General features: G+C 44.4%; 1 protein-coding gene across 1 annotated transcript in view; it reads left to right on the forward strand.

Moving 5' to 3' along the window:
* Window positions 1-1,240: 1,240 nt before the first annotated feature.
* LOC138247290 (uncharacterized) overlaps window positions 1,241-27,075 on the forward strand; it is a 32,826-nt gene continuing 6,991 nt past the window's right edge. The window contains exons 1-5 of the mRNA XM_069202003.1: window positions 1,241-1,337; window positions 3,791-3,837; window positions 4,335-4,400; window positions 25,976-26,041; window positions 26,625-26,678. Coding sequence (XP_069058104.1) covers window positions 1,289-1,337; window positions 3,791-3,837; window positions 4,335-4,400; window positions 25,976-26,041; window positions 26,625-26,678 — 282 coding nt within the window. The 5' untranslated portion in view covers window positions 1,241-1,288. The remainder of the gene's footprint in view (window positions 1,338-3,790; window positions 3,838-4,334; window positions 4,401-25,975; window positions 26,042-26,624; window positions 26,679-27,075) is intronic.

Genomic DNA, 27,075 nt, shown 5'->3' on the forward strand with positions numbered 1-27,075 from the left:
TCCAGCAGAACATGTTTTAGGTCAGTTGTTCTTATTCGGAAGGATGTGAGATTTACTGTTCATTCAAAGAAGAAAATCGATTCCAGTTGTGCATATTTTTTTTAATGAAGATAATGGCAAATGATTATGTTACTGAAAGGCACATATTGCCATTGAATAAGAAAAGGGATATGAAAACCCACTAAAGGAGGTTTGTTGTCTGTAGTTTGCGTAGAAGATTTTCATTCAGTCCAGGGCCAACCTCTTCCCATTTCTGAAGTCATGTGACTGGAATCTTGCGATACAATGTGTCAAGGTGTATTGTCGGAATTTGCCCTGCTTTGTGATACCATTCACTGCTTTGCGTGTCTTTAACCAAGAGTATCATCCCAATAACCAGAAATTACCTTGGTAAAATAAGAAATGCTATTTCATATAGTTCTACAGATGATATGTACTTGCTTGTTTCTGTGTTCTTTGAGTGTTTTCTCAGTGCTCAATACTACCACTCTTGCTGCATTATGTTTAAAATAGGTATATGAACAATTGCTAACACTTCACAACACTGTACATGTTTAACATCTTCATACACAAGCTCTGGAGTTGAATTACTGCTCTATGCCAAAGAGAAGCCAATTCATTGTTGAGTGGTGAGGGTATGTTTAGTGAGTCCAAATAATTAGAAGGAACATTCAGTTACATGCATCAGCACATATCTTTATTTATCCCTGCTGGCACTGTCTTTTTTTAGAAAGACACAACAAAACCATCTGACTATATATTGCTGAGTCCTTAATGCTCATTTTAATGATTCTTAATGTGTTTTTTTCATTATTTTCTTTGGACAGGCAGGTTCCACTCATAGATGCTTTTTCAGCATTTTTTCTATGTCCCAGTGGGAGTCTGATTTGAATCAGTAGCTTCTGAGGAGTAGTACAGGTGGGAAGATTAGTTCTTCAATCAATAGAAGGATTAAGATGTCCTGGTGGAGATAAACAAGGAAGAAAAAAACACATTATTTGCAAAGAGTCTCTTCCACTTTCTCATGTCTCAAACTCCTTACCTGAGTAATCCAATAAGTCTTTTACAAACAGGTGGAAAATGCCCGTTGTTTGTAAAATCTCTGTGATGTTCTGGCTGACAGTACAGTGGTACAGTGGTGATGACCATATTGCACGTTCCTGGGAGGCACCTGCTTCTTCAAGCACCTGCTTTTGGTATAAATAGGGACCCAGGAATGGACCTTTTCACAGACCTTTGATTGTTCAGCAGTTCTGAAAAAGGCTCAAAGACCAGTCCTACAGCAAACATGAAGTTAACTATTTCCCTCCTCTTCATGGCTCTCAGTGGCTGCTTGGGTAAGTAAGAGCTAATTGAAATAAGGGCCCATATGGCATAATCAGTCATATTTTGAGAGAGGGACTTTTGTGTTTGGGAATGTGCACTGTGCATTTTTATTATGTTTCATTTTCCAAATCATTGCAGTAAATACCATTTTCATTAGAATGCAGTTGATTGAATATAATAGACTGGACCAATGCCTGCTTCTGTTTGTCTTTGCATGTGTGAGATGAATGTAACTGAGAGAAAAGGTTGAGCCAACAGTTGTCACACTGTGTAGAAATGGACTCAGTTCTCCACAAGCTGGTGAGGCTGCCTCCCAAATCCAGCAATCTCATTGGTACAATGAGAGATAACATGACATGGAGCCACCAGCGTTTGGTCAGACACTGAATTATGGATCTCCCTGAGTATCTGTGTCTCACTACGTGCTAAAGGCACCCCATTACTATATAGAGTGATGTTCGTGGCATTGGGGATTTCCTCCTCAGTTAGGTAGGTAGCACTTATTTTAGACTGAAGGTTGTTCAAGTTTGAACCTTAAAATGATGGTGTCCTTATCTCTGAACCAGTACATTTGACATAGCAATCTCACAACGGGTGGTAATTGCAGTACATTTGAGGCCATTCAACTTACTAATCATTTATTAAATAATGGCCATACAGCCCCGGGTGGTGCTGTTACATTTGTGGTTGAGCTCATACAGCTTATAGAACTGATATTGTTTATTATTGGGTCCATTTTCAAGCAGTTGATGGGAACACTAATACATTTCATCATTCTACACATGCAAATGCATCTGTACAATGCAGACAATATACACACATAGAGATACCTCTATCTTTTCAAGACCACCAGAACTGGCTTGATGGTGACTTACCCCATACATCTTTACATGTTAGGCTAGGTCCGCTGAGTAATGATGGTCCTAACTGGCTTCAATCGGCCACATACACACCACATCCAGAAGCAGACCACTGAGGGGCAGCTGAGGTTCACTGCTTATATCTTGAACTTGTAGCAATATATAGATTCAGTACAATTTGTAATGCAAACATTAAATACAAATCTAGCACATGCTGCTCCAGCACTACCATCTGCAGTCACACCAGTCGTTAACCCTGCAATGGTGCATTCTATCATGGAAAAAGTATCTGCCAAACACGAAGAAATGCCGTTTTGTTTAGCTCAAAAAAATAAACGCACTGGAAGCAGTGTTTCCCCATCTGGAATGCCAAGATAAACACAAAATTCTCATGATGTGCTCGCCATTTTGAATGGTTCCCGTAGTGGATAACGGCAACACTTGGAGCATGGTATTTGCTACCCTGTACACTGCAGAGCAGGGTACAACAACACTTGCCAATCCTCCCGAGGTGCTAAATCAAATTCAAGATGAATATGGGGCTGCCCTGGCCCTAGACTTGAGGATGCAATTAATGGTCAAGTTTGCTACAGTGCTCTCTAAAATTCTCAGCACCAACCCAGAAACTGGAACACAAATATCTAAAGAGCCAATCAAATGAATTGAATACATTTCCCATGATGATAAACCAGCTGGTAATACAAAACATTTCCAGTTATTTTCTTGGGTGATCTTTTATTTGAGGATATATCACTCGGTCTTGAAGAGATCTACTAGTAATTAATGAGTTTTTTTGACAGTCTCACATAAACAATCAATGAACTGTCAGGTACTTCTGCTCTAGTCATTTGAACACACTTCCGAGGGTCGTGTGGGTAAAAAAGCAGGGACTGAAACTGAGGACTTTCATCTCAGGCTTGTTTTCAATAAATGATTGTGAATGGTAAGCAAATGGATCGGATATTTTTTGTCTGTTAAGGTATTCATTCCATGTGTTTTTTTCTGCGTGACTGGCCTCTCTATTCTTATTCCTCTCGGCATTTCTCCCTGGCTCAATATTTCTTTACATAAGGAGTACATAGCATGTTCCATGGTGGATTATGATTGTTGCTTGTACTGTAAAGACGCCGTCACTAAACAAAACCTTTGAAAATAATCTGCATTTGTTTCCTGGAATATCAGAGTTAAAATCAAAACGGCAGGCTAAATGTTTGTGACTTTTCATTCAGCTAATTTTTCCTTTGATGATTTAAACAGTGATGTCAGTAACACCCTTAGATTAAGCTTTTTAATTATTTAAACAATATTTCAAATTACTAAATGGTTCGATCCAGAAAGTGCCAGGATCAGAGATGCAAATGTGTAGCGATTTTTGTTGATAAGAATAGAGAATTAACCTTCTGCATTTTCCATAATCGTGAAAAAGTATCCCACGGAGACTGTTTATATTTTAACTTGTGTTCATAAATCCAGCACTGTGTTGCTTTTTGACCAAATGCAGTGGTGGTGCTCTATTTTTGACTTCAGGAAACATGTTCTGTGAAAGATGTGAAAGAACCCTGGTTTCGTTCAGGTCGCAGTTTTAACATATCTATCTTTCACAGCAATCTCTTCTGACTACAGCCTGCAGCAGCAATCATCTAGCATGAAGGTATGTAGATGTTTGCAAAGAGGTTCTGTGTCAATAGGCTATAACAGCTAGCTATGAAGATCTTAAGGTCATCAGCTGTCTGCACTCCTGATACCTTAGCAATAAGCACCTGCAAGAGTTGAGGTAGCTCCATGCCCATGGCTACACATCTAAGGGAAATATATACATAACTTTTTTGCTTAAAATGTAAACACCCCAAGCTAGAGATTCTATTAATTCATAGTCATTAAATGAGTCATTGAGCTTTGAACTATAGTGAAACATCTTATTCCATGTTTATCCTTGTGCAAATGACATTTAGCACAAGCAATTATATTTATTGTGGAAAATATCGCTTTCTACAGAAACGCAACATAAATAATTCACTAGTTTGCAAGATGATTACATTCTGAAGCCCTTCCTTCTATCGCATATCGAGCACTGGGTCAGATTAGAATCTTTTTACATTCCTTTTATTTTTTTTAACTAATTGGCTCCTTTCTGTGATTGTCTTTCAGCAAGAAGATGCCTATTACTTCACACGATGCGTAAAGAGCAACGTGAAGAATTACCAGAGGATCATGGTAAAACTACACTTCTCATTTCTTATCTTTGCCGAACGTCAGGGTGAAAAGGGCAGTTCTCTTGAGGAGCCAGTCAAGCAGGAGGGCCTTTGCAGCACCGGCACGGGTGGTCGGCATGCCCACGAAGTGAATTTGTGCATTACTGCCTTGGTCTTGATGAGTCCAACAGCGTCTTTTATTATTCAAAGGTAGAATTAGAGCGCAGGTCACTAAAGTTATACTGGCACGTTTGTGAGAGATTATATTTATTGTCAGAATTGCACAGGCACATGATTCAACTCTGAGGCTAGGTATCCACTTAAAGCGCTTTCAGTATTAGTCCACAATGGTGTAGTGTGTGTGAAATGTGTGAGCACACTCAAGGGGTGAAAGCTGAGCGATCCAGGGCCAGATTTCACTGGCAAAGTTAAGAACTTAAAATGTGTAAGTAGTCCTACGCTCTCTTCGGATCCCTTGCAATAAAGTATATGCTCAAAGATTTATTCCACACAAGGGCAATATTAACGGCCATATGTACAAACCATTTGTACTGGAGCAAACACTCATATTCAGTGTTGGCAAATATAAAAAGTTTTAAAATGGGATGGCGTCCCCATATCAATTTGGTATTTGGAAGGGGCATGTTGTAGGTGTCCCTTCCAATTGCTGTCGTCTCACAATTTAAGATTCAAATTGTAGCTCATAGGGTGTGCCAACGGCGAACACCAGGAGAGGTGTAGTCCTGATATGGACTTTGCTGCTACCTGACTGGAAGTGTCACTTTTTCTGGTTAGGTAAATTTGCATGACTAGACTGAAACACTATTTTAAGAATAACAGACAAGCGTTGCCATTTCAAAGCGTTCTTTAAAGAATGAATAGGCAGATTACAATAAACATGCTATTAAAGAGTTTAGAAGCAACGCACACGAATCATATTTACAAATAACTCTGTGCAGTTCTAAGTGAATTTCAGCATAGATTCACCTTCTAAACGTGGGAAAGGGAGATCTTCTGATTAAAGAAATCCAGTTATTGGGATTTAGGCAAGGATTTTCATACACTCTGTGGGAATACATGAATCTCAGGATTTGCACCAATAGGGAGTAAGCTAAAAGAAACATTTTACTATGGAATACATTTGAAGATTCTCTCATAACTGCAAGACATTGAGATGTAGTCATTCTCATAGTCTTAGCTGAACAGATGAACAGAGACCTTTTGTTAGCATGACCCTGGGACAGTTGAAAATGTCCTTGGTTCAGTACATTGAACAAATACTTTTGAGAACACTCTCTACTTAGTCTTGTGGACACTAGTGAAACTTTATTTAAAATAGAAAAAAGCAATAGTCACCACGTGGTATATTGTGACATTGAGGCAAGATGGAGGACAATGTAAGCACAATCTAACGTTGGCATAAGATCAGTCTGTAATTCTCTTTATTGACAGAAAATCAACTTTCACACTGCTGAATTGGTATGGTATGTATCAATGTTGAGAGACTAAAATCTGGATGCAAAACCATTAAAAAAATACTGACTCCCATGTTGGGTGGTAATTCACCTGCAAAAAGCAAAGGTTTCCCTTTGTGAAATAAACACAAGTGTTTAGTGCATAGTAGGTAACAGTCTAGGGAACTACTGGTAACTATCAAACATTTTTCTAATACAAAAAAATATTCTTTTTTATACACAGACCCAGGTCCTTTAAGGAAAGAGGACCAAAGACGTGGTTGTCCCTCTGTGATGGTCACCATTCAAAGTGAGCTGCAATTTACAACCTACTTTATTAATATCCTCAGGTTAGGTCAGCTGGTGACCCACTCCAAATCAAGATGTATCTAACTGACCTTTAACAGTTCATTACATTTGTTATTGGATGCAAATATACTGGTCACAATTTGTGACCTTCTTTTTCCAACCAGTAATTAGTATATCAGACCTAATCCCATTGAAAGAGATAAAAGGTAAGGGGTGAAATCTAATGATTGGTAGGAATGTATTGAAAGGATTATATTCACTGACAAAACTGTGTCCCACCAGGAGGAAAAAAAGCTGCCTTTTCATAAAGAGAATGCAATTTCACTATGTACAATTGTACAACACTTAAAGTTGTGTATGTGAGAATGCCTCTGCACTGGAAAGCTAGGATAACATAAATGGTTCCCAGGAACAAACTGGTGAAGTCTGACATTGGTGCAGATTTTAATGAGTACTGCTAGACACTTTTGTGTTTTTCAGATAGTTGTAACCAATACCAATTTGATGATCTAGGCTCGGGGGAGCAGAATCACAAATCTCTTTGTGAACTGAAGATTACAACCCACAGATCACAAATCCATTGCCCAAGCTATAAATCATTGTGATACACTTCTTTCATAATATGTCCAATGAAACACATTCCCTGAAGTTCTACTAGATGTCGTACATGTGACATTTTTTAAGAAGCTTGTGGTTCTGTTCATGACTCCACATTTTTTTACATACTAAATCAATCACCTATGTTCTCTATCTCCCCACTATGGTTTGTATGCACACCAAACATGAAACTGCACTCCACAGACCACCAACCAAACAATATGAAAAGTCATCCAGGGTCTGCACACAATCAGCCAGCCTCAATGGTGAATCAGTGGACTGGGGAAACACATTTCATTGTGACGACTTACGTCCTGCTTTACCCTGGAGTCTGCAAAACGAGTGCCGTGGATCCTGTTCTTGAATGTTCGGCCTTGGCCCAAGTAGGGGTGACTCTTTCTGGTAGCCACTGTGCTGCAGGCAATGGGTACGCCAAGAGCAGGCCGTGTCCCTCAGAGGTAGTGCCAGAGGGAAAAAAAATCCTGAAAGGAGAAAAAACCTCCAAAAAGATAGGTTCCTGCAACAGGAACAAAAAGAATAGGTAACAGCAGGAGCAAAATACAGAAAAATACACTGGAACCGACGAGAACCAGCACAGGAATACAAGGAAGCAGGAGCGAAGACACCATCCAAACAGAAAGTGTTGCAGCGCAAGGAAAGAAAGAATCACAGCTCTTAAATTCCAACAAACAGAAAACGACCAACAGGAAGTAAAAGGACACCATCTTAGATAGGGAAAAGCACATAGAACAGACTGGACTAGGAGCCATAGAGAGTAGGGAACAAGGAATGCTGGGAAGAGAAGGGTAATATGGGAAAGGGAGAAAAAACATATAGGAAGGCACAACCAGATGTCCAGAAAAAAAAGATAAGAAAAGAACAGGTGAGTGGGGGGTCAGACCTGCCTAGAAGCACGGTGCGCTAAAAAAGAACGAGGCCCCATGCCCAATTTGGGGCCTCGTAAGGTACAGAGCAGGCTGGGGACGCGGCACGTCTTTAGACTGCGTGCTGCGGCCCAACATTCATAACTTGTAGGCAATGTCAATGACAAGAAGACCTGGGATGGAGGAAACTTTCAGAGGGAACATATGCCTAATGGGGAGAACTCTACAAGAAAGTCCCAAGGCGCATCCTACATGCCCCAGCAGGTCTCATCAGGGCCTGACAGAATAAGTTCACATCACCCCATACTGAAAGAACTCCACTGGCTCCTCTTCCAAGACTGCACCACTTGTAATACCAGCTGAACCATTTACAAAGCCATCACAACCAGCATCCCCACTTATCTAGAAGGCTAGCTCACAACCTGAGATGGTCCTCAGCAGACTTACTGCCAGGACAATATCAGACTGCAGACATAGAAGTATAACAAACAAAACAGACAGTTGTTGTTTTCCATTTCGGCACCCACAAACTCGAACAACATCACCATACCCATTAGGAGCAACCCAACACTGCTCCAATTTAGGTATGAACTGAAGACTCACCTCTTTGAAGAATACTACACCACAGTACATTAACTATCCACAACACAGTTTCCTCTCCTATTACCTACAGATTATAAGCTTGCCATTGACCATGTACATTGCTCCACTGCCTTTTGGCTAGGATAGCACTATAGAAATGACATATACATACATAAAAACATATTTACATACATACATACATGCACCCATACATACATACATAAACATAAAAAACTAACTCAGATCCTGAGTATCATCTGCAGGTGATTGCTGTTTACAGTCTGCTTTTCAGTACATACATCTCCTTTTCCCATTACATTGGTCAGGAGTGAATGGCATTTATTGAGGTGCAGAACTCTGAAATTTAGACTCACACATGAGAGTCTGAGTCTGAGTTCTAAAAATACTTCACTTCCAAACCTGGAGAATATAGTTGGTCAGAATTTCAATTCATATTCCTACAACTGTACAGTGTAACCTGGAAAGCAATGACATATTTTTACCAGTGCAAGTCACCCAATGTTAGCAATAATCTGTCCCTAACTCTTTACAGTGAGACAAGTAGTACAGTGACAGCTCCTTTCTTCAAAGTCTCTCAGTTAGAACAAAAGTAGTTCTGTAATGTTCTATTCTGCTTGCTGGCATTCTCGAGACTGGAATGTAGTGAGATCAGGGTGGAGGATGTTGTCATTTGAGAATGAAGGATCATTAGAAGTAGTTGGAGAGGATGCAAGTGCTGTACAGACCTGTTGTATCTTTGTGGCAGCTCCTTATACCTATGTACTGCAAATGAACAGGGTTTACTAAAACGTGTCCGGATCCTTCTTCCAATGATTTTCCTCGTTACCACACCTTTCTTGGCAACTAGTTCAGAGGAGCTGCCCCTGTGCTCAGGATCAGCTGTACCCAAGACTCTGCAAACTTGCAGATGAATCCCAATTGACCTCCAAGACAGACAGACAGTGAAGGTGGCACTGCAACTCGTTGAAGCAAACCAATCTGTTTCCTTATATTGTTGGGCTTCAGTGGAGGTGTGCAGCTTTACAACTGTACACATGCATTCCCCTGGCCTCTTGAGGGCTTCTGGAAAGTGTCAACAGTGATGAGAATGTCCACATTAGTAGCACGTTTAGATCATTGGGCCCTAATGTTGAGCACCCTCTAGTGGACCAAAGGTCAGTTGCATCCACAGTGTTTTCAGCTGTTGAAACACAACTCTTCTGTAGGCATATCAGGTACTATGACCATGTTTTGCTTGTTTAATCCTTCCATATAGTGCATATTGAGGAAGCACATCCGTCTACTGTGACGTTCACACCTTAAAGATTTAATTAGAGTGTCACCAACACAAAAGGAGTAACAGGCAGTGACACACACACCTCTTTCTAATTTGCACTCAGCTGTTGCTGGGACTTGGTGCTCAATTCAGAGGGGACTCCACCTATAGCAACATACACTGATGATGACGCGCACAGCATGTTAAAAACTGTAACAATATGTCACAACTAAGGATCATTCACTAACATATTATTCATACAATCTCCTATATATCTCAGGTGAAAAATCTCCAACGGTGATACTAATACCAGCTTTACTATACTTACAGTGTGTCACGCCTCAAAATAGCCTTTTTACTGGTATTCACATCTAGGATCCACATTTTGTAGACTAATACTACCTGCAGTAATGTATAAACTCTGAGTAACCTACCTTTTCTTTTTAGATATAGTACATTACATTGTTCAAAGGGGGTTCCTTCCAAGTGTAATTGCACATAGTGGGTCAGTCGCGTACACCTAGACATTTTGATATTCTGATACTTTACATTGTAGTGCCTAGTGTTCACTATGCAGTCCATAAATCCAACTTCATTTTTGGAGGTAGCTAATGAGCTGCCTATAAGGTGCAACTCTTGGTTTGATGTGTTCTTCAAGTATTATCTGGGTGCTATTAGGGCATCCAGGTTTAGACCAGAAAGAGAGAAATGTTTACTGCTGCATGCTCCAGGGCTTGAAAGTCTTACTGTTTTTAAGCACCTTACCGAAGCTCAAGTGAATGAGGGAGAGGTGATGTATAAGCATAAGGAGGCAGTGAAGAAACTCCCGAAAATAATTTGATGTATAGCATAGTTTAGTTGTGCTATGTCACCAATTTTTCTTGAGAAAACAGCTACCTGGTAAGACGTAGATTATTTTGTGTCCACATTAACGAGGTTGGTGCCTGAGTGGCAATTGGAAAATGTTACCCATCAGTTTGCGTGTGATCAGTTCACTGAACATTGTTCAGATGGGCCTACCCAGCAGAATTTGTTGTTTTGTGGTAATCCATCTTGAAAGGACACTCTGCAGATTTCCAAGAGCATTGAAACTTTCCAACTTTCAATAAAGGAAGTAGATAATCGCATAGAAGGGATAAATGTTGTCCAACATATGGAAGCAAAAACTACCAGAGAAAGTAAGAGGGGTCCAAACAGATTAGAAGTTTTTTTAGTAAATCCCATATCGGTTTCAGATACAGAAACTTTCCACATTCCAAGGGGGTAAGGACATATCTAAGAATGTGTCTTGCAAGAATTGTGGGAAAATGGTCAATTTCATCAAAGTGTGTCAAGGGCAGAAAAGAAAGAATTACAAAGTTGCTAATGTAGTCACTGATAGGTCAGATAAACAGACTAAGAAATATCTCAGCAGCATAGAGAATGATCTCAGGGATATGGCTTTGGTTGGCAGGGTCAGTGACGTGACCACAGGAAATTCCGCTAGCAGTGTTGATCCCTCTGTCAACATTACAGTTGGGTGTAAGGTTGTAAAGCTTCTTGTGGATTCTGGTGCAAGAATAACTATGATCACTCAGGAGTTTTTGCCAGGTAGGGGGTTAGAGCTCCCAGACTGTGCTCCAGTGTTTTAGGAGGGAAGGTTGTTTGGTGGTAGGGAGATCTTTGGCCAAATTTATATAGCGAACAAGGGTCTTTGTATTTTGGAGTGGTTTCACCAGGAGCTTTTCAAGATTATATTGAGACCAGGGACTTAGGAACATGTGTCTGCTGTGAGCAAAAACATTGCTAAAGTGCTCAGGAACAAGTTCCTTTCTGTCTTCATGGGTAATCTGGGTACCTTCAAGGGGTTCCAGCACATATTAAAATTAAAGAAGGAGCTATTCCCATCCCATGAAGAATAAATGGTGTGATGAGCCTTTTTTGGTCAGGGATAATTAGGAAAAAAACCTGAAGCCTTTATGTGAGAAAGGTATAATTGAGCCTATAGATCCATGTAGCTGTCACCATTGGTTCATGCCTGAAGTGTGGATGTGTTTTAAGAGTCTGTGTTGACTTGAGAAATCTTAGAAAAGCCATTTGAGTGGATTCACTCCTCATACCCAAAATACCAAAGTTGTTGGGACAAATCAGTGGGGCTAAATTCTTTAGTAATTTGTATTTAGCTTCTGCTTACTGTCAAGTTGTGTTGGAACTTAGCTCCAGACACCTTACTACATTTGTTTCTACCATGGAAACTTTCTAATACTTCAGACTTGCTTCCGCCCCTTCGGTGTTTCAAAGGATCATGCACCAGATGTTTAATGTGATGAAGGGCACCGCAGCTTTTCAGGATGACGTTCTCCTCTTTCCATCCCCAAAAAGAATAACATAGGGGGTCATTATGACCCTGGAGGTGTTTTGACCACTACTGTTAATGGGGCAGTATTACCCCCAACAGGCTGGCGGTAATTACCGCCAAATTATGACCATGGCGGTGCCCCCTCCCATAGACAGCCAATGTACCACCCCAACCGCCAATGCGTTAACACCACTGACCACAGCGGTAGCCACCTACAGCCAGGTGGTACACAAGGATACGCCCACCATATTATGACATTGGATAGCGCCAGGATTTCCGTGGCATTAGCAATGCCACGAAAAGTCTGGCAGAAACACATCATATAAAAAATGAGACACTCACCTCCAGGGACACAGAGGAATCCGCGGCCGCCATGAAACCTAAACTGCAAGTCTTCCTGATGCTGTACCATGCCATGGCCGTCCTGGAGCACCAACACCGATGAAGATGATGACGGTCAGAACTGCCGCCTAGCACATAAGGGATGGAGGGAGGGAAGAGTGGCACACAAACTCACAACACACACCATACACACACACCACAAACCCAGAACCAACTGCAGAGTTAATCGACAGTAACAGAACCCAGGAACAAAGAAAGCCATGACTCTGTTCCAACCACTGTAATAAGGTGTCAATAGTGACCTCATAATAAAAATGCCAAGCTATATACATTGAAATGTACACAGTGGGCCATTGCCCAGTCCAAAGTTCAAAATGGGCACATGGCCACAGGGCAACATCCAAGGCCCAACTTGACTCCTGACATCTTCTGGACTCCACTGTTCAGGGGCATCATGTTGGAACTGGACAGGCACCTCAGAGGGAAGGAGGGTTGGGGTGTGGTGGTGCCCCACATCTGGATGGGTCTCTTTGCCTACTGGTTCTGGAGGGGGCTTCTTGCCCACTGGTTCTAGAGGGGGCTTCCCACCCACTGTATCTGGAGTGGGTTTTTTGCCCACTGTCTCTGAGGGGGCTTGCTGCCCACTGTCCCTGGAGAGGGGGCTTCCTTCGCACTGGTTCTGGAGGGGGCTTCTTGCCCACTGAATCTGGAGTGGGTTTCCTGCCCACTGGTTCTGGAGGGGGTTTCTTGGCCACTGAGGCACCTTGCCCTCTAATTATTGTGGGTGTTCGCTGTACTCTGGTGGTGGAGGGGCTCCTTGCCCTCTTGTGGTGGAGGGGGCTCCTTGGCCTCAGACTGAGGATGTGACTCCTTTGCCTTACTTTTGAGTTGGGCCTCCTTGGCCTTACCTTTGTGAGGGGTCTCCTTGGCCATTGTCCTGGGAGTGGTCTCGTTGCCCCTAGGTTTTGGACCTGCCTCCATGAAGATGGTTGTCTGTTTGGGAGGGGGCTGCGCTTTATCCCTCTGTTTTGGGGGTGGAGGAGTGTCCTTGGTGGAGAGGGGGGCAGCGTCCCACTCATGTTCCCCTTAGTGGCAGCAGAAGTCTTTGGGGGTGGAAGAGGGCTACTGTGGGTGCTTGCCGGCAGGACCGGTGGACGGGGAGAGAAGAGGTCAAGGTGGGAAAGGAAAAGCCAATGGGAGGGATGTGGGAGGAGGGATGGGAGTGGAGGTAGATTGAGTGGTTGTAGGAGGAGGTGGTGTGCTGGACGTGGGTGCAGGTGCATGGATAGTGTGTGTGTGAGGTGGATGGATGTTGGGGGTCTGAGGGCAAGCATTTATGTGTCTTTAGAGGGGGACAGAGGGTGGGGAAGGTCAAACAGGATGTGTGTATGAATGTTGTGGTGGTGTCTGCAAGTGAGGTGGGTGTGCTGCATGAGGTGGTGATGGCAGTGGTGATGACTGCACATGGGGTGTGTGGGGTGCATGTTTGTGTGTCTGCTGTTTTGGTGGCTGTGGGCAAGGCTGTGCAAGTGGCAGGTTCTGGGACTGCTGATGCAGTGCATGCAGGTGTGAGTACAGATGTGACTGTGAAAAAGAAGGAAGGGGATACAGTGGAGGCAGTGGATGATGTTGTGTGTGCATTTGTGTGCTGGCTGTGTGAGTGCTTGTGGACAGAAGTGTGCTGCCTCTGTTTGTCTGTGAGAGTCTTGTGTGATGTTTTGTGTGCATGCTTGTCTGAATGTGTGCGTGAGATGGGTTTGGGGTGAGGAGACTGCGACTGGGAAGTGGTAGTTGGATGGGGGATGGAAGAAACAGGGACACTGGCTGCCACAGTGAAGAGGCCAGAGCCTGAAGCTATCTCTGTAGGGCCACCAAGCCACTGTGAATGCCCCCCAGGAAGGCTTTGCATTGCTGTATCTGGGATGCCAGCCCCTGGATGGCATTCACTATGGTTGACTGCCCTACAGAAATGGATCTCAGGAGGTCAATAGCCTCCTCACTGAGGGCAGCAGGGCTGACTGGGGAGGGCTTGAGATGCCTGTGGCGAAGGAGATGCCACCCTCCTGGGTGAGTGGGAACGGGCAACTGGGTGGGGGTTACTGGGAGGGCAGTGCTGGTACAGGGTGGCATTAGAACCTGTGGCTGTGGTAGTCAGCAAGGAGCTCCCATCGGAGGAGGTATCAGAGTCAGTGGCATCAGCTCCTGGCCCCGCTGAGGTGCTCCCCTCGCCCTCCACCCACTGGTCCCCTCGGTATCAGTGTACTCTGCCTTCTAGGTCTCGTGGGATGCAGCTTCCTCACTCGCCTGGGCCCCAGCTCCGTCACCAGATAATGCTAATGCACACATGGACAGGATGACAAAAGGAGAGGGGGAGAAAGGGAGCACAGGGTCAATCACAGTACCATCACCACAGATGGCATAAACATCACTATCACACACAGACTGAGAATGACCAGTATGGACCACACTGGCATACCATTGGCTAAGTACCACAGCAGGTAGGAGCTGAACACTGCCATGTGCACACCAACTGGAACCAACTAAGCCCTGTCTGCCATGGAAAGCCAGCGACCTAGCTATCAAAAACAAGTAATTCACCCAATTAACCTAATCTGGACCATGCAGCAATGTCTACGCTGGCATATTGGGACATCCCCTGTCTAGTACCCTCCACCCAAATCCCATGCCAACCAACAGAGATGGGTGTCAAACACACTGTACTGACATTGTGGCTGCTGTGATGCCCTCAAGTGCCCATCCATCTCTGGGTAGGCAACCGCCAGTATGTGGGCCATTAGTGGGGTCAGGCTCCGACTGGCACCCCGCCCCCATTGGGAGGCCATCCGTAGCTGAGTCTCCCTTCTCTTCCGGGTCTAGTGTCTCAGATCCTCCCACTGTTTCCTTCAGTGGGTGCTCCGCCGGCTATACACCCCCAGGGTCTGCACATCCTTGGCGATGGCATGCCCCAACTCCTTCTTTTGATGGGCGCTGACCTTCAGAGGAAACACAAACAGAGGGACACAATGAACCAGACAATCCAGCCTGTCACACGTATGACCTACAAACTGCATTTGCCCATTATCAGGCACACACATGACGTACCTCTGCATTAACACTGCCGCGAGCCATACCCCCACAAATGACACACTGCCAGGACACACACACATTTCCATGCAGCCATGTTGCATGCTATGTACCCATGGTGTACTCACCTGTTGGTCTGGAGACCCATACAGTTGCTCCTACAGGGGTAGGACCCCATCCACTAGGCGCTCCAACACGTCCGAAGTTAAGGCTGGGGTCCTTTCACCTGTTGCACGGGCCCTGGCAGGTTCCATACAAATGTCACAGCACCACACGCAGTGGAGGTGTTGTCCTGTGGAAACTCAGGAATCAAGTGAAGTCATAGTCAGAAAATGGCAGTCACATCCGCGGTGGCGCACACCATCACTGCCGACAGTGATCCTCATTGGTTACTGTACTCCATAGAGCCCCTAATAAGCCAATGAGGAATTGTACGGCAGTGCAGACCCCCTTCTGCCATGACGCCTAACACCAGTGGAGTGAGATCGCTTCCACCTGTCCCTGCATACAGGACAGGCATTGTCATTTTATACTGCTGGTACACATTTACTGAATAAAAACTGTGTCATTGGTGTTGAATATGTCCACCTAAGCATTTCCAGTGTCCAACATACAAACATCCTCTGTGTACACTGATGTGGTGTGTCCATATTTCCTGTTTTCACTCCCTTCTTACTTTTCGGTCCCTTAGGTACCAACCACTGCGGAGAAATAGGAGGAGGAGGCAAGCTCCTGTGTACAGACCCCTTGTGGACTTGGCTGCACTGGAGGACAATGCAAAATGAGTACACTGTCCCTATAGAAGAAAATAGAAAAATGAGCACAGGTTTGCAAAGACAATTCTTAAGTTAGAAGCATGAGCCCTCACACATCCAATGGATGTCATGCTTCATCGTAGGGCCAGCTCCTTGTCAGGCCGGTGCTTCATGCCTGACGGGCACCACAAGGGGGCACTTTACCGGAGATTTTACTCAGGAGTGTGTGCTAGGGTCGGAATGAATTTGAACCTACCCTCAGGAAAGGGCAGGAGAAAAATAAAAGATAAAATTGGCTCTGGGGCCTCTGAACAACTTTTTTAATTGATGTGGAGGCTGTAGGTCAAAATTAAAAACATACAGGAGTGGAGAAGAAATAAAGTTCTGCCACTCTGCTTGCAATACCAAACTAAAAAGAACAGTCTCCCTTCACCTGATTTTTACGGTCATCATGTTTTGCACCCTAAATGCCTCTTGTTAGAAATGGGGTCTTTGGTTGACAGTCAGGTTACCCCCTGTTCAAGCAAGGACCCTCACTCTAGTCAGGGTAAAAGAGAATCACCCTCAGCTAACCCCTGCTTACCCCCTTGGTAGCTTGGCAGAGCAGTAGGCTTAATTTCAGAGCGCTAGGTGTAAAGTATTTGTACCAACACACACACAGTAACTTAAGGAAAACACTACAAAATGACACAACACCAGTTTAGAAAAATAGGAAATATTTATCTTAACAGAACAAGACCAAAACGACAAAAATCCGACATACACAAGTCAAGTTATGAATTTTTAAAGATTAAACTAAAAAATAGCGCTTAGAAAGAAAAATGCGTCGATGAGATGTTAACACAGTGTTGTGACGGAGTCGTTCCCAACAAGCCGACACCAGCGGCGCCGGACACGGAGTCGTGTAGACCCCCAAGTACAGTACCTTTGGTGAAGAGTGAAAACAAGCCGATGTGCGAAGTCGAGGATCGTGGCGTCTGTGCAAAACGTTGAATCCGTGCACTTCGAGCGGCGTCGGTCACGACGTGGTGCGGCGACTTCCACGGAGTCGTGGACTTCAGTGGGGCTGCAGCGGCCTCGGGTCTGTGAAGTGCGTCGCGTTCCGGCGAAGGTCACGGCGTCAGGTGCAGGCGGTGTTACCGGATTCAGCAGCGGTGTCGGTCCGAAGTCGTCCGAAGTCGATTTCCTTGGATTCCACCAGCTTTCCTTTCAAGGGCCCAGGGACTGGATAGGGCACCACTTGTCAGGGCAGGAGTCTCTCCAGAGACTCCAGATGCTGGCAGAGAGAAGTCTTTGCTGTCCCTGAGACTTCAAACAACAGGAGGCAATCTCTAACTCAAGCCCTTGGAGATTTCTTCACAAGATGGGAGGCACACAAAGTCCAGTCTTTGCCCTCTTACTCTGGCAGAAGCAGCACTGCAGGAAAGCTCCACAAAGCACAGTCACAGGCAGGGCAGCACTTCTTCCTCAGCTATCAGCTCTTCTCCAGGCAGAGGTTCCTCTTGGTTCCAGAAGTGTTTCTCTAAAGTCTGTAGATTTGGGTGCCCTTCTTATATCCATTTTAGTCTTTGAAGTCACCTTTCTTCAAAGGGGACTCACACCTACTTGTGATATCCTGCCTTGCCCAGGCAAGGCCTCAGACACACACCAGGGGGTTGGAGACGGCATTGTCAGAGGCAGGCACAGTCCTTTCAGATGAGAGTGACCACTCCACCCCTCCCTCCTAGCAGAGATGGCTAATCAGGAAATGCAGGTTACACCCCAGCCCCCTTTGTGTCACTGTCTAGTGCGAGGTGAAAAACAACCCAACTGTTAAATTGACCCAGACAGGGAATCCACAAACACGGCAGAGTCACAGAATGGTTTAAGCAAGAAAATGCTCACTTTCTAAAAGTGGCATTTTCAAACGCACAATCTTAAAATCAACTTTACTAAAAGATGTATTTTTTAATTGTGAGTTCAGGGACCCCAAACTCCATATGTCCATCTACTCTCTAGGGGAATCTACACTTTAATCATATTTAAAGGTAGCCCCCATATTATCCTATGAGAGAGACAGGCCTTGCAACAGTGAAAAACGAAGTTGGCAGTATTTCACTGTCAGGACATATAAACCACATTACTATATGTCCTACCTTATCCATACACTGCACCCTGCCCTTGGGACTACCTAGGGCCTACCTCAGTGGTGCCTTACATGTAAGAAAAGGGAAGGTTTAGGCCTGGCAAGTGGGTACACTTGTCAAGTCGAATTTACAGCGTAAAAATACACTTACAGACGCTGCAGTGGCAGGTCTGAGACATGATTACGGGGTTACTTGTGTGGGTGGCACAACCAGTGCTGCAGGCCCACTAGTAACATTTGATTTACAGGCCCTGGGCACCTCTAGTGCACCTTACTAGGGACTTACTAGTAAATCAAATATGCCAATCATGGATAAACCAATCAACCATACAATTTACACAGAGAGCATATGCACTTTAGCACTGGTTAGCAGTGGTAAAGTGCTCAGAGTTCAAAAGCCAACAGCAACAGGTCAGAAGAGATAGGAGGCAGGAGGCAAAAAGATTGGGGATGACCCTGCATAAGCAGAAAAGTCCAACACCTCTACAGATCGTGCAGTGCTTCATCAGGACCCAAAGATAACTCCTAAGCTACAGTATGCACCCTAATAAGGTTTGGAGAAAGAATTACTCATATAGCACGCTACACTACTTCCAGCCTAAGTAGGTGAACCTGTGCAGGAAAAATAAACAATGTAGTTGAACACAATATAATGTAACAACATTTATTAAAAACACCCAATAGTGTAGTGACACTCTGTTTATGTTGTGCTGCCATGCAAAAGACGTGAGATAAATCAACATACAAAATGCTCCTTACCCTCCCATATTAGGGATCAGGTTCCTCGAGACAAAGCAGACCTTTGGACTAATGACACTCTATATAGGTCACAAAGACATCACAAGTTTGTACATAAACAGATCTACACATATGTATATACAATTAATCTCCCTTTTGAATCAGAAGACAATGATTAAAAGACACTTTTTGACAACTTGAGGTCACAAAAATTGACAGCCTCACTAACAAGGGAGTGGCTTGTAGATATAGCTAGTACTAACACTACCCTGTATCATGTTTGCCCGATATTAATATGCATTGCCCAGTTGATAAAGACAAATGGAAATGTATGTTTGGACTCAAATGCCAAAAACGAGTCCTGCCACACATTTAGGCAGTCCCTTGAATATCCAAATGAGCCAAGGCTGGAAAGCATCATGATTATAAGACGCTGTGGGTATCGGCCGCCCGTATCACTGCAATGTATGCCGGGGCAGCACTCATAAAATGATTAAGTATAGCGGTGTAAACACCATGGATCTAGTCAAAATGGTCTATTTAAAATGATTAAATATAACGGTGTAAACGCCGCGATTTAAATCAAACTAACAAAGCGCTAACATATTTAGTGAGGTCCCTCATCAAAGACCTTCCCGACGGCTGCAGTCTCGAATGAAGAAAGGGAACGGCAGCAATGTCAGATGAGGGTCCGTGCGTGCAGAGGGACCAATCAACTAGATGTATGTTGATTAGGGCAAAGAAAGTACTAATGAAACAATTAAATAGGCGGTGTAAAAGACCACCGAACAAGTCAGAATGAATGTATTCAAACCACTTGAGTATAGCGGTGTGAACCCTGCAAGTCAGGTCTACTAAAAAAATGAAATTACATGTTAAGTGTGGTCCCTCGCCGAAGCCCTACCCAACGGCCGCCGTACCGGAAGTGGAGTGGGAATGGCGGCAGCAGCAGATAAAGGTCCTTGTGTGCGAAAGGTCCAATCAGATAACTGTATAGTAATTGAGGCAAGGAAAGGGAAGAAAGGAGCTTAGAATGAGCCTCGCCCATCTGGGAAAGAGGAGCACCTGGCTTGTGCATCTTGAGGACAGGCACATCATACTCACCTATTGACTGGACAGGGCCACAATCACAGAGTTGTGTGCACAATTGGAGCCTGATCTGGTACCTGCTGTCCGTTGCACCACAGTAATCCCCCTCTTGTGCAGGTACTATCTGTGCTCCATTTCCTGGCAGCAGGCTCTTTCTAAGTGACAGTGGGCTTGGCTGCAGGAATGTCACAGCCAATGTTCTCTATTGTGCTGGCAAGGGTTTTGGCAGCCTTGCTCAAACACATGTGCAGCTACATCGCATTCCCCCAAGTAGATGATTTGCCCACTGTGAAGGGTGGATTCTAAGCAATGGGGCATATGCCACATGTTATTTGGGCCATTGATGGTCCCCATATTGCCTTAATTCTCCCCCCGGGACAATGAACAGGTGTACAGGAATAGGAAGAGTTTCCACTCACTCAGTGTCCAGATGGTTTGCCTTGCTGACAAGTACATCTCCCATGTCACTGCCAAGTATCCTGGGTCAGTGCATGACACCTTTGTCCTGAGGAATAGCAGTGTCCCACAGCTGATGGCACAACTACAGAGGCCCAGAGTGTGGATTATCGGTGAGCCTGAGTCCCCACCCAATGTATGTCAGTGTATGCCTTCAGGAGTCATATCCCTGCGATTGTGCGGGGCTAATGTCTGCACCTCACTTCTTCCAGGTAACCCCAGCTACTGAAACCTTTCCTGGCTCTTGACCCCTGTTAGGAATCTGAGTACAGGGGCACAGAATAAGTACAATGATGCTCATGGGCATACCAGGAGGAATGTTGAAAGGACCTTCGGTCTCCTGAAGGCCAGGTTCAAGTGCCTCCATTTGACAGGTGGATCCCTATGCTACTCCCCTGAGAAGGTCTGCTAGAATGTTATTGTGTGCTGCATGTTGCACAACTTGGCCCTCAGATGACATGTGCCCTATCTGCAGGAGGAGAGAGGTGACAATGCACCCATGGCAGTAGTGGACACTGAGGACAGTGAGGAAGAGGAAGAGAAGGAGGATGTGGACAACAGGACACTAATGATACATCAGTACTTCCAATGAGACTCAGGTACGAATGTGTGAAATAACCTGTGCTGTGTGGCTGCAAAATGATGTCAGTCACTACCTTAGCATCCTAACTAACTGTCACCTATTCCTTCCCATTTTGCAGATGTTGGTGTGGTCACAACTGTGTACTGATGTGATGACTACATACGGCTTAAAATCATTTGTTGGATGGATTCACACATTACAAGACATTTGCACAGGATGTTACAGTTACAATACATTGCACATTTTTGTCTCATAAAGCGCTATTACTCCAATTGTGTTCAAGGGTTTTTATTGAAGTGACAAAAATGAAGGGATAGTGCAATGAAGTGGGGTGATGGTTGAGAAAAGTCCAGTGTAGTGGGCCAGTCTGTTTGTTGCACAGGTCCAATGTACAAGGGGCCACAGGAAGGAGAGCAGTGGCAGTTCAAAGTGGACAAGGTGATGCAGTGGAACACAATGGGGACATCCTGGAGGGGCTCATTTCCTGGTGGTGGTCTTGGCAAGTGTCTCTGGTGCCTGTCAGGGTCACAGGGAAAGTTTGCAGGGAGGTTCACCTTCTGCAGGAGGAGGGGTGCTGGTGGCCTGTGGGTCCTGTGACAGGGCCTCCTGTTCACTAGCTGCAGCTGATGTTGATGGCTGCTGGGTGGAGTGGCTAGTGGAAGTGGCCCTCTGATTTGCTCTGACCAACTGCAATGTGTTGCCCATGTCACCTAGCACCCCTACAATGGAGGCCATGTTGGCATTTAGGTCCTGCAACTGCTGCATGACCTCCTGGTGGTGCACCTTGTGCAGCCACTGGTTCTCCTGCGTGATGTTGATCACCTGGGCCATCATGTTCTGGGATTGTTGGTAAGACCCAAGGACATTTGTGAGTGCCTCCTGGGCAGTTGGTTCCCTGGGCATGTCTTCCCCTGGCACACAGCTGTTATCCGTGTGTTCCCAGCCCCCTTTCCTGTGTCTCCTGAATGGTGTGCCCACTCACACTGACCCCAGGATCCTCATTGTCTTGCCTGTGCAGTGTGAACTCGGGTCCCTGTACAGGTGGACACACTAGTGATTGACGTGTCCTGGGGACAGAGGTCTGGGGGTGTTGGCTGGCTGCTGTGGTGTTGAATTCTGAGTGGGGGGGCTCTGTGGTGGCCTGGCTGTGGGATCACATAGCCAACTGACCAGTGGTCCCAGGTGGCCCAGGGAGTTGATCCAGATCCAGAGCTCAAGAGTTACTGTCATCACTGGGGGCATCTTCGTGGGGGCTGGGTAGCCGTGGCACCTCCTCGCCTCTGACATTGGCTGGAGCACCTGTGGGGATGTAAGTGTTGAATTATGATACATGTCTGTGACATATTCCACATTACTATCTTTCCCAATGTTATTGGTGTTGTCCTGCCACCTTTGGTTGTGTGTGGAGATGGATTGTGGGACTGTTAGTTCTCCCTTCTGTTGCTGTGCATGCATTGGTGGTGGGTGTGCATGCAGGGCTGGAAGGGATGTACATGTATTGGGTATGACATGCAGGGGTTGCCATTTTGGTGTGGTAATTGGGGTGGTGCACTGTGTGAGATGGTATGGGGTGAGGGTAAGGGGTAGTGGTGGCATGTAGGTATGGGGGTGACAGGTAGGAAATGTTGACTCACCAGTGTCAAGTCCTCCCGCTACTCCAGTGGGTCTGTCAGGATGCAGTATTGCCAAGACTTGGTCCTTCCATGCTGTCAGTTGTGGGGGAGGAGATGGGGCGTCCACCTCCAGTCCTGCGGATGGCCATCTGGTGACCTGCTGCAATGGAACACACCTTCCTCCGTAGGTTGATCCACCTCTTTTGAATGTCATCCCCTGTGTGTGGATATGGTCCCACGACGTTCACGCTGTCCACGATCCTCCACCATAGCGCCATCTTCCTGGCAATGGATATCTGCAGCACCTGTGCACCAAACAGCTTTCTCTCTACCCTGACAATTTCCTCCACCTTGACCTGCAACTCCTCATCAGTGAACCTGGAGAGGCTTTGTGGGGACATGGGTGTTGAGTAGCGTGTGCTGTGTAGAGGGTGATGTGTGAAGTGTTGGGGGGGTGTTGTGTGATGCGTGAGGCATGTGTAGGTAGATGTGGTGTGTATGGGCAGTTCTGTGTATGAGTGGCATGGCAAAGTGAATCGGTCTTTGGGTGTTTGCAAAGGATTGTGGGTGATGTGGGTGTGTGTTTTGTAGTGCTGTTGGTGGGCGTGTGTGGTGTGTGTATTAGTGTCAGGTGTGGGTTTTTGGTACTGCCCAATGTTGTGATGTTTTGTATTTGAGTGGCCATTTCTGCAGCAGGGATGTGCACCGCCAATGATTTACCTCTGTTGAATGTCCGCTGTGGTGATTCGTGGGTCATAATTTGGAGGGCGTTGTTTGGTTAGCTTAACAGTATGGGTGTTAGTACCAACAGTTTATCATCTTTCTTTGGTCTGTCAGATTTGTGGTTGTGGCAGTAATCTGTCGGTTTTGTGCGTGTGTGTCATTATCTGGCAGACAGATGTTCACCTCCGCAGCGGTATGTTGGTGGCAGTCACTGTGGCGGTAAGCGGTATTTAGCGCCAATGTCATAATGACCCCCATAATACCATATTTGAGTGGATGTTCATTATAGTACAAGAAAGGGGTGTGGCTCTTAAAATTGACAAATGTGAGTTTTTCAAAATCAAAGTAGAGTATCTGGGCCACTTGGTTTTGGGTGATGGCATGGAAACTAGGTTGGGGTTGTTGGAGGCCATTATTGATGCTCCAGCGCCCAGGGATAAAGTGGTCCTGAAATCTTTCACGGGATTGTGTGAATTGTATTCATGCTTCATAATAGACTTTGCTTCACATATTCAGACTCTCACTGCATTGCTGAAGAAAGACATAACTTTTGTTTGCAATGTCCTCTGTCAAGGATCTATTGAGTGGGTAAAAAAAGCAGCTGGTGGCTTCAGAAATATTGAAACTTTTCAACCTTAGTTTGTCATGTCAATGCCAGCATTGGGGTCTAGGTGCTGTCCACACTCAAAAGGGTGGCAGTGTTGAGCACACTATCAGTTATACATCAAGAGCTCTCAGGGGTTCTGAAGTAAATTTTTTACGTATTGTTGGCATGTTGGTGGGCAAATTCAATCTTCGGTATGGGGGAACTAAGTTCATGGTCAAATCAATCACAAGCCATTAATGTCATGTCTGAGTGAGGAGAGAATTAATTATCATATTCCCCTCGTTGTCAAGCTTTCTACCAAGTTTTTCCAATTTCATTGTGAGTGGTGCACATACAGGGTGCAAAAAATGTCAGAGCTTACTGTCTGCCCAGATTTCCCATTAGTTCTGTGACTGGTGATGAGAGTGATGAGTCGAGAGATGAAAGTTGCTTGATCGCTCCTGTGGACATAAAAGAAATGAGTGCTGTCTCTGAGGATGAGTGGATGGGGAGTTGTTTCTTGATGAAACTCTCAAACAAGTTATGTGGTACATGAAGAATGACTGGCTGATAGAAAAAGGTGTTGTGTTTTTATGTCAGCCATTTTTTAACCTTATCGATCAGTTGTCAGTGGAGGATGGATTGTTGATGAGAGGAGAGACAGTCCCACTTGCTGGGGTAAGGCACAGGATCATCAGGACTGTCCATGAAGTGGCATTTGGGGTGCACAGTTGTCAAATTACAGATAAGAAAAACATTCTGATGGTCTGTTATGGACATATACATGGACATAGAGGTTGACCAGTTTGTTGGAGAGTGTGTGATCTGTTAGTCATCAGAAAAAAAAACGTGATTTCTAGCCCATTGAGTGTACGAGAAAGGCTTGGGGAAAAAGTAGGTATTGATTTGATGGGGCCTTTTAATATTTTACCTGCATGCTCACATTTTGCACTGGTTTCAATAGACTATTATTCTAAATCGACAGATATTAAGTTTATACCTGAAGCCTAGGCCAAGCCATTTACTGAATTCCTGAAGGATGTCTGTCTTTGTGAAGGATTTCCCCAGTGTCCTGTATCTGACATTGGGGTTCAGTTTGTGAATGAGGAAGTCAAGACATTTCTGAGATCTGGGAATAATAAACACTTTAAAACTTCCTTATATCACCCCCAGGCCAATGGGCAGGTTGAACACATGATTCATGTTTTGCTACAGTGTGTACGATAGGCAGTTGTGAACAGGTGCACTGTGAGCAAGTCAATATGCAGCATTCTGTGGTTCTATCGTACCAGCCCTCATTCCTCAACCCAGAAGTCTCCAATGGTTCTCTTAAGGGGGAGGATCCCTTCAATGGAGGTCTGCCCTGGTTTGGTGGGTAGGTCGGTCATGCAGGATGTGTCATTGAGAGAGATGGATATAGTGGTGAGGGCTAAAGAAACTGAAGCTACAGATAAACAGAAGGATGATTATACAAACACAACTGTGTACATCATCAGGACTTTAAGGTGGGTGTTGTGATTTTTAATAAAAATGTGGCTTCGTCCGGAAAGGGGTGAAGCAGTTTTGTGATCTGGTAGTCTTTGGCAAGGGTAATGGTAATGCCATCCATGTCAGTGGGAGTCATTGGTGAAATGATGAAAGCATGGTGAGGTGCAAGGAGGAGCCAGGCTCAGACTAAGGTTCTGAGTAAAAGTTCACATCCGGCACCAGGTCTGCTGGTACCAGTGTGAGCACAAGTCAAATGGAAGGTAATGCAGGTGTTTCCCAGCACACACACAGAAATGATCACCCCAGACATTCATTTCAGATAAACGTAAAGAATCGTCCCTCTACAAATATGATTTTGTTTATGTTCACATCACTATTTTAGATTGAATATGTCACTCAGTTATTAAGAAAAATGTTTCTCAAAGCAAATAAAACAAAATATTGGTGTTAGTAGGCCTACAGCGTAACTGGAGCCATAAAGGAAAAATGTATCTTGTTAGACTCCATTGATGACTGGAAACGCTTAGTTTCTCTGAAATTAGCACTTTCACCACAGCTTTCTCTTTCTTTTTCAGCAAAGTACATCAAAGGACAGGGAATTTAAAATCAAATGCAGCCTGCACAACCTTCTCACTGTTTTGGTAAAATAGATACTTTATCATGTTTTTTAATGTTTTGAATACCTGTGAATATAAAAGATTATTTGTTTGACTCAGTAGACCAGTTTAATATGTGATCTGTCTGTCAGTGAATAAATGTATCTTGCTGTCTCTCCAAAGGTATGCATGTCTCTCTTTGGTTTAATACATAATATATATACTCCCTGCTTGTGCCATTCTATATTTGTTACTGTGTGTGAAGAGTTAAATGTATTTACAAAAAATAGTGCAAGGGTGGCATTCTCATGAAGAATTCACATATTCACACCTTCCGTTGCAGACATAAACTTTATATATAACCCTGCTGCAAACACTGGTATAGAGGAGGAGTGAAGAGCTGATTTCTGATGATTAATAGCACTGTAGACTTCTAAAGATCAATTCGTGGATGAGATGCATTTGGGTAATTTACTGAAACATGACTGAGCTGAATTTACGCAATTAGATATGACACATTCTTCAAAAAAGGTCAAATAATTAGGAACATATACTCATTTGCATATTTTGCATTACTTTTCTCACTAAAATATTTATAAATTAGATGTTGTGAACCTTTGTTCTTTAGGAAGAACTGTCTGATGACTTGGGATGTTCTGTTGAAGATGTGATGCGGCAGATGGTATGATAACCATTCACATTTATTTACTGATCAGTAAGTAATGTAAATGTTAGTTGCAGAGTGTGCAACCTACTGCCCTTTATCTCAGTGAGTCTTTCAGCTACTGTTAATTTAGGAGATTTACATCATAACAGTAGTCATTGTACTTTACACCTGTCTGTTGAATTCTCTGCAAAATTGTCCCAAAATAAAAAACATGTTGGAGAGTGCATTTTATCCATGATTCCAGGGCTTCATCTGTGGCCAGATCTAATATGTGGCAATTATAATCCTGCTGTATTTAAGACATTATTTTAGAGACAGGGTTATATGTTCATGTTTCACAGCTCTCTAATTACACGATCTCAGGATTCTGGTGCAAAAACACTATATCACTGTCCATTTTCTACACAGCTTT

The sequence above is a fragment of the Pleurodeles waltl genome, chromosome 7 (genome assembly GCF_031143425.1).
Source record: "Pleurodeles waltl isolate 20211129_DDA chromosome 7, aPleWal1.hap1.20221129, whole genome shotgun sequence".
Lineage (NCBI taxonomy): Eukaryota > Metazoa > Chordata > Amphibia > Caudata > Salamandridae > Pleurodeles > Pleurodeles waltl.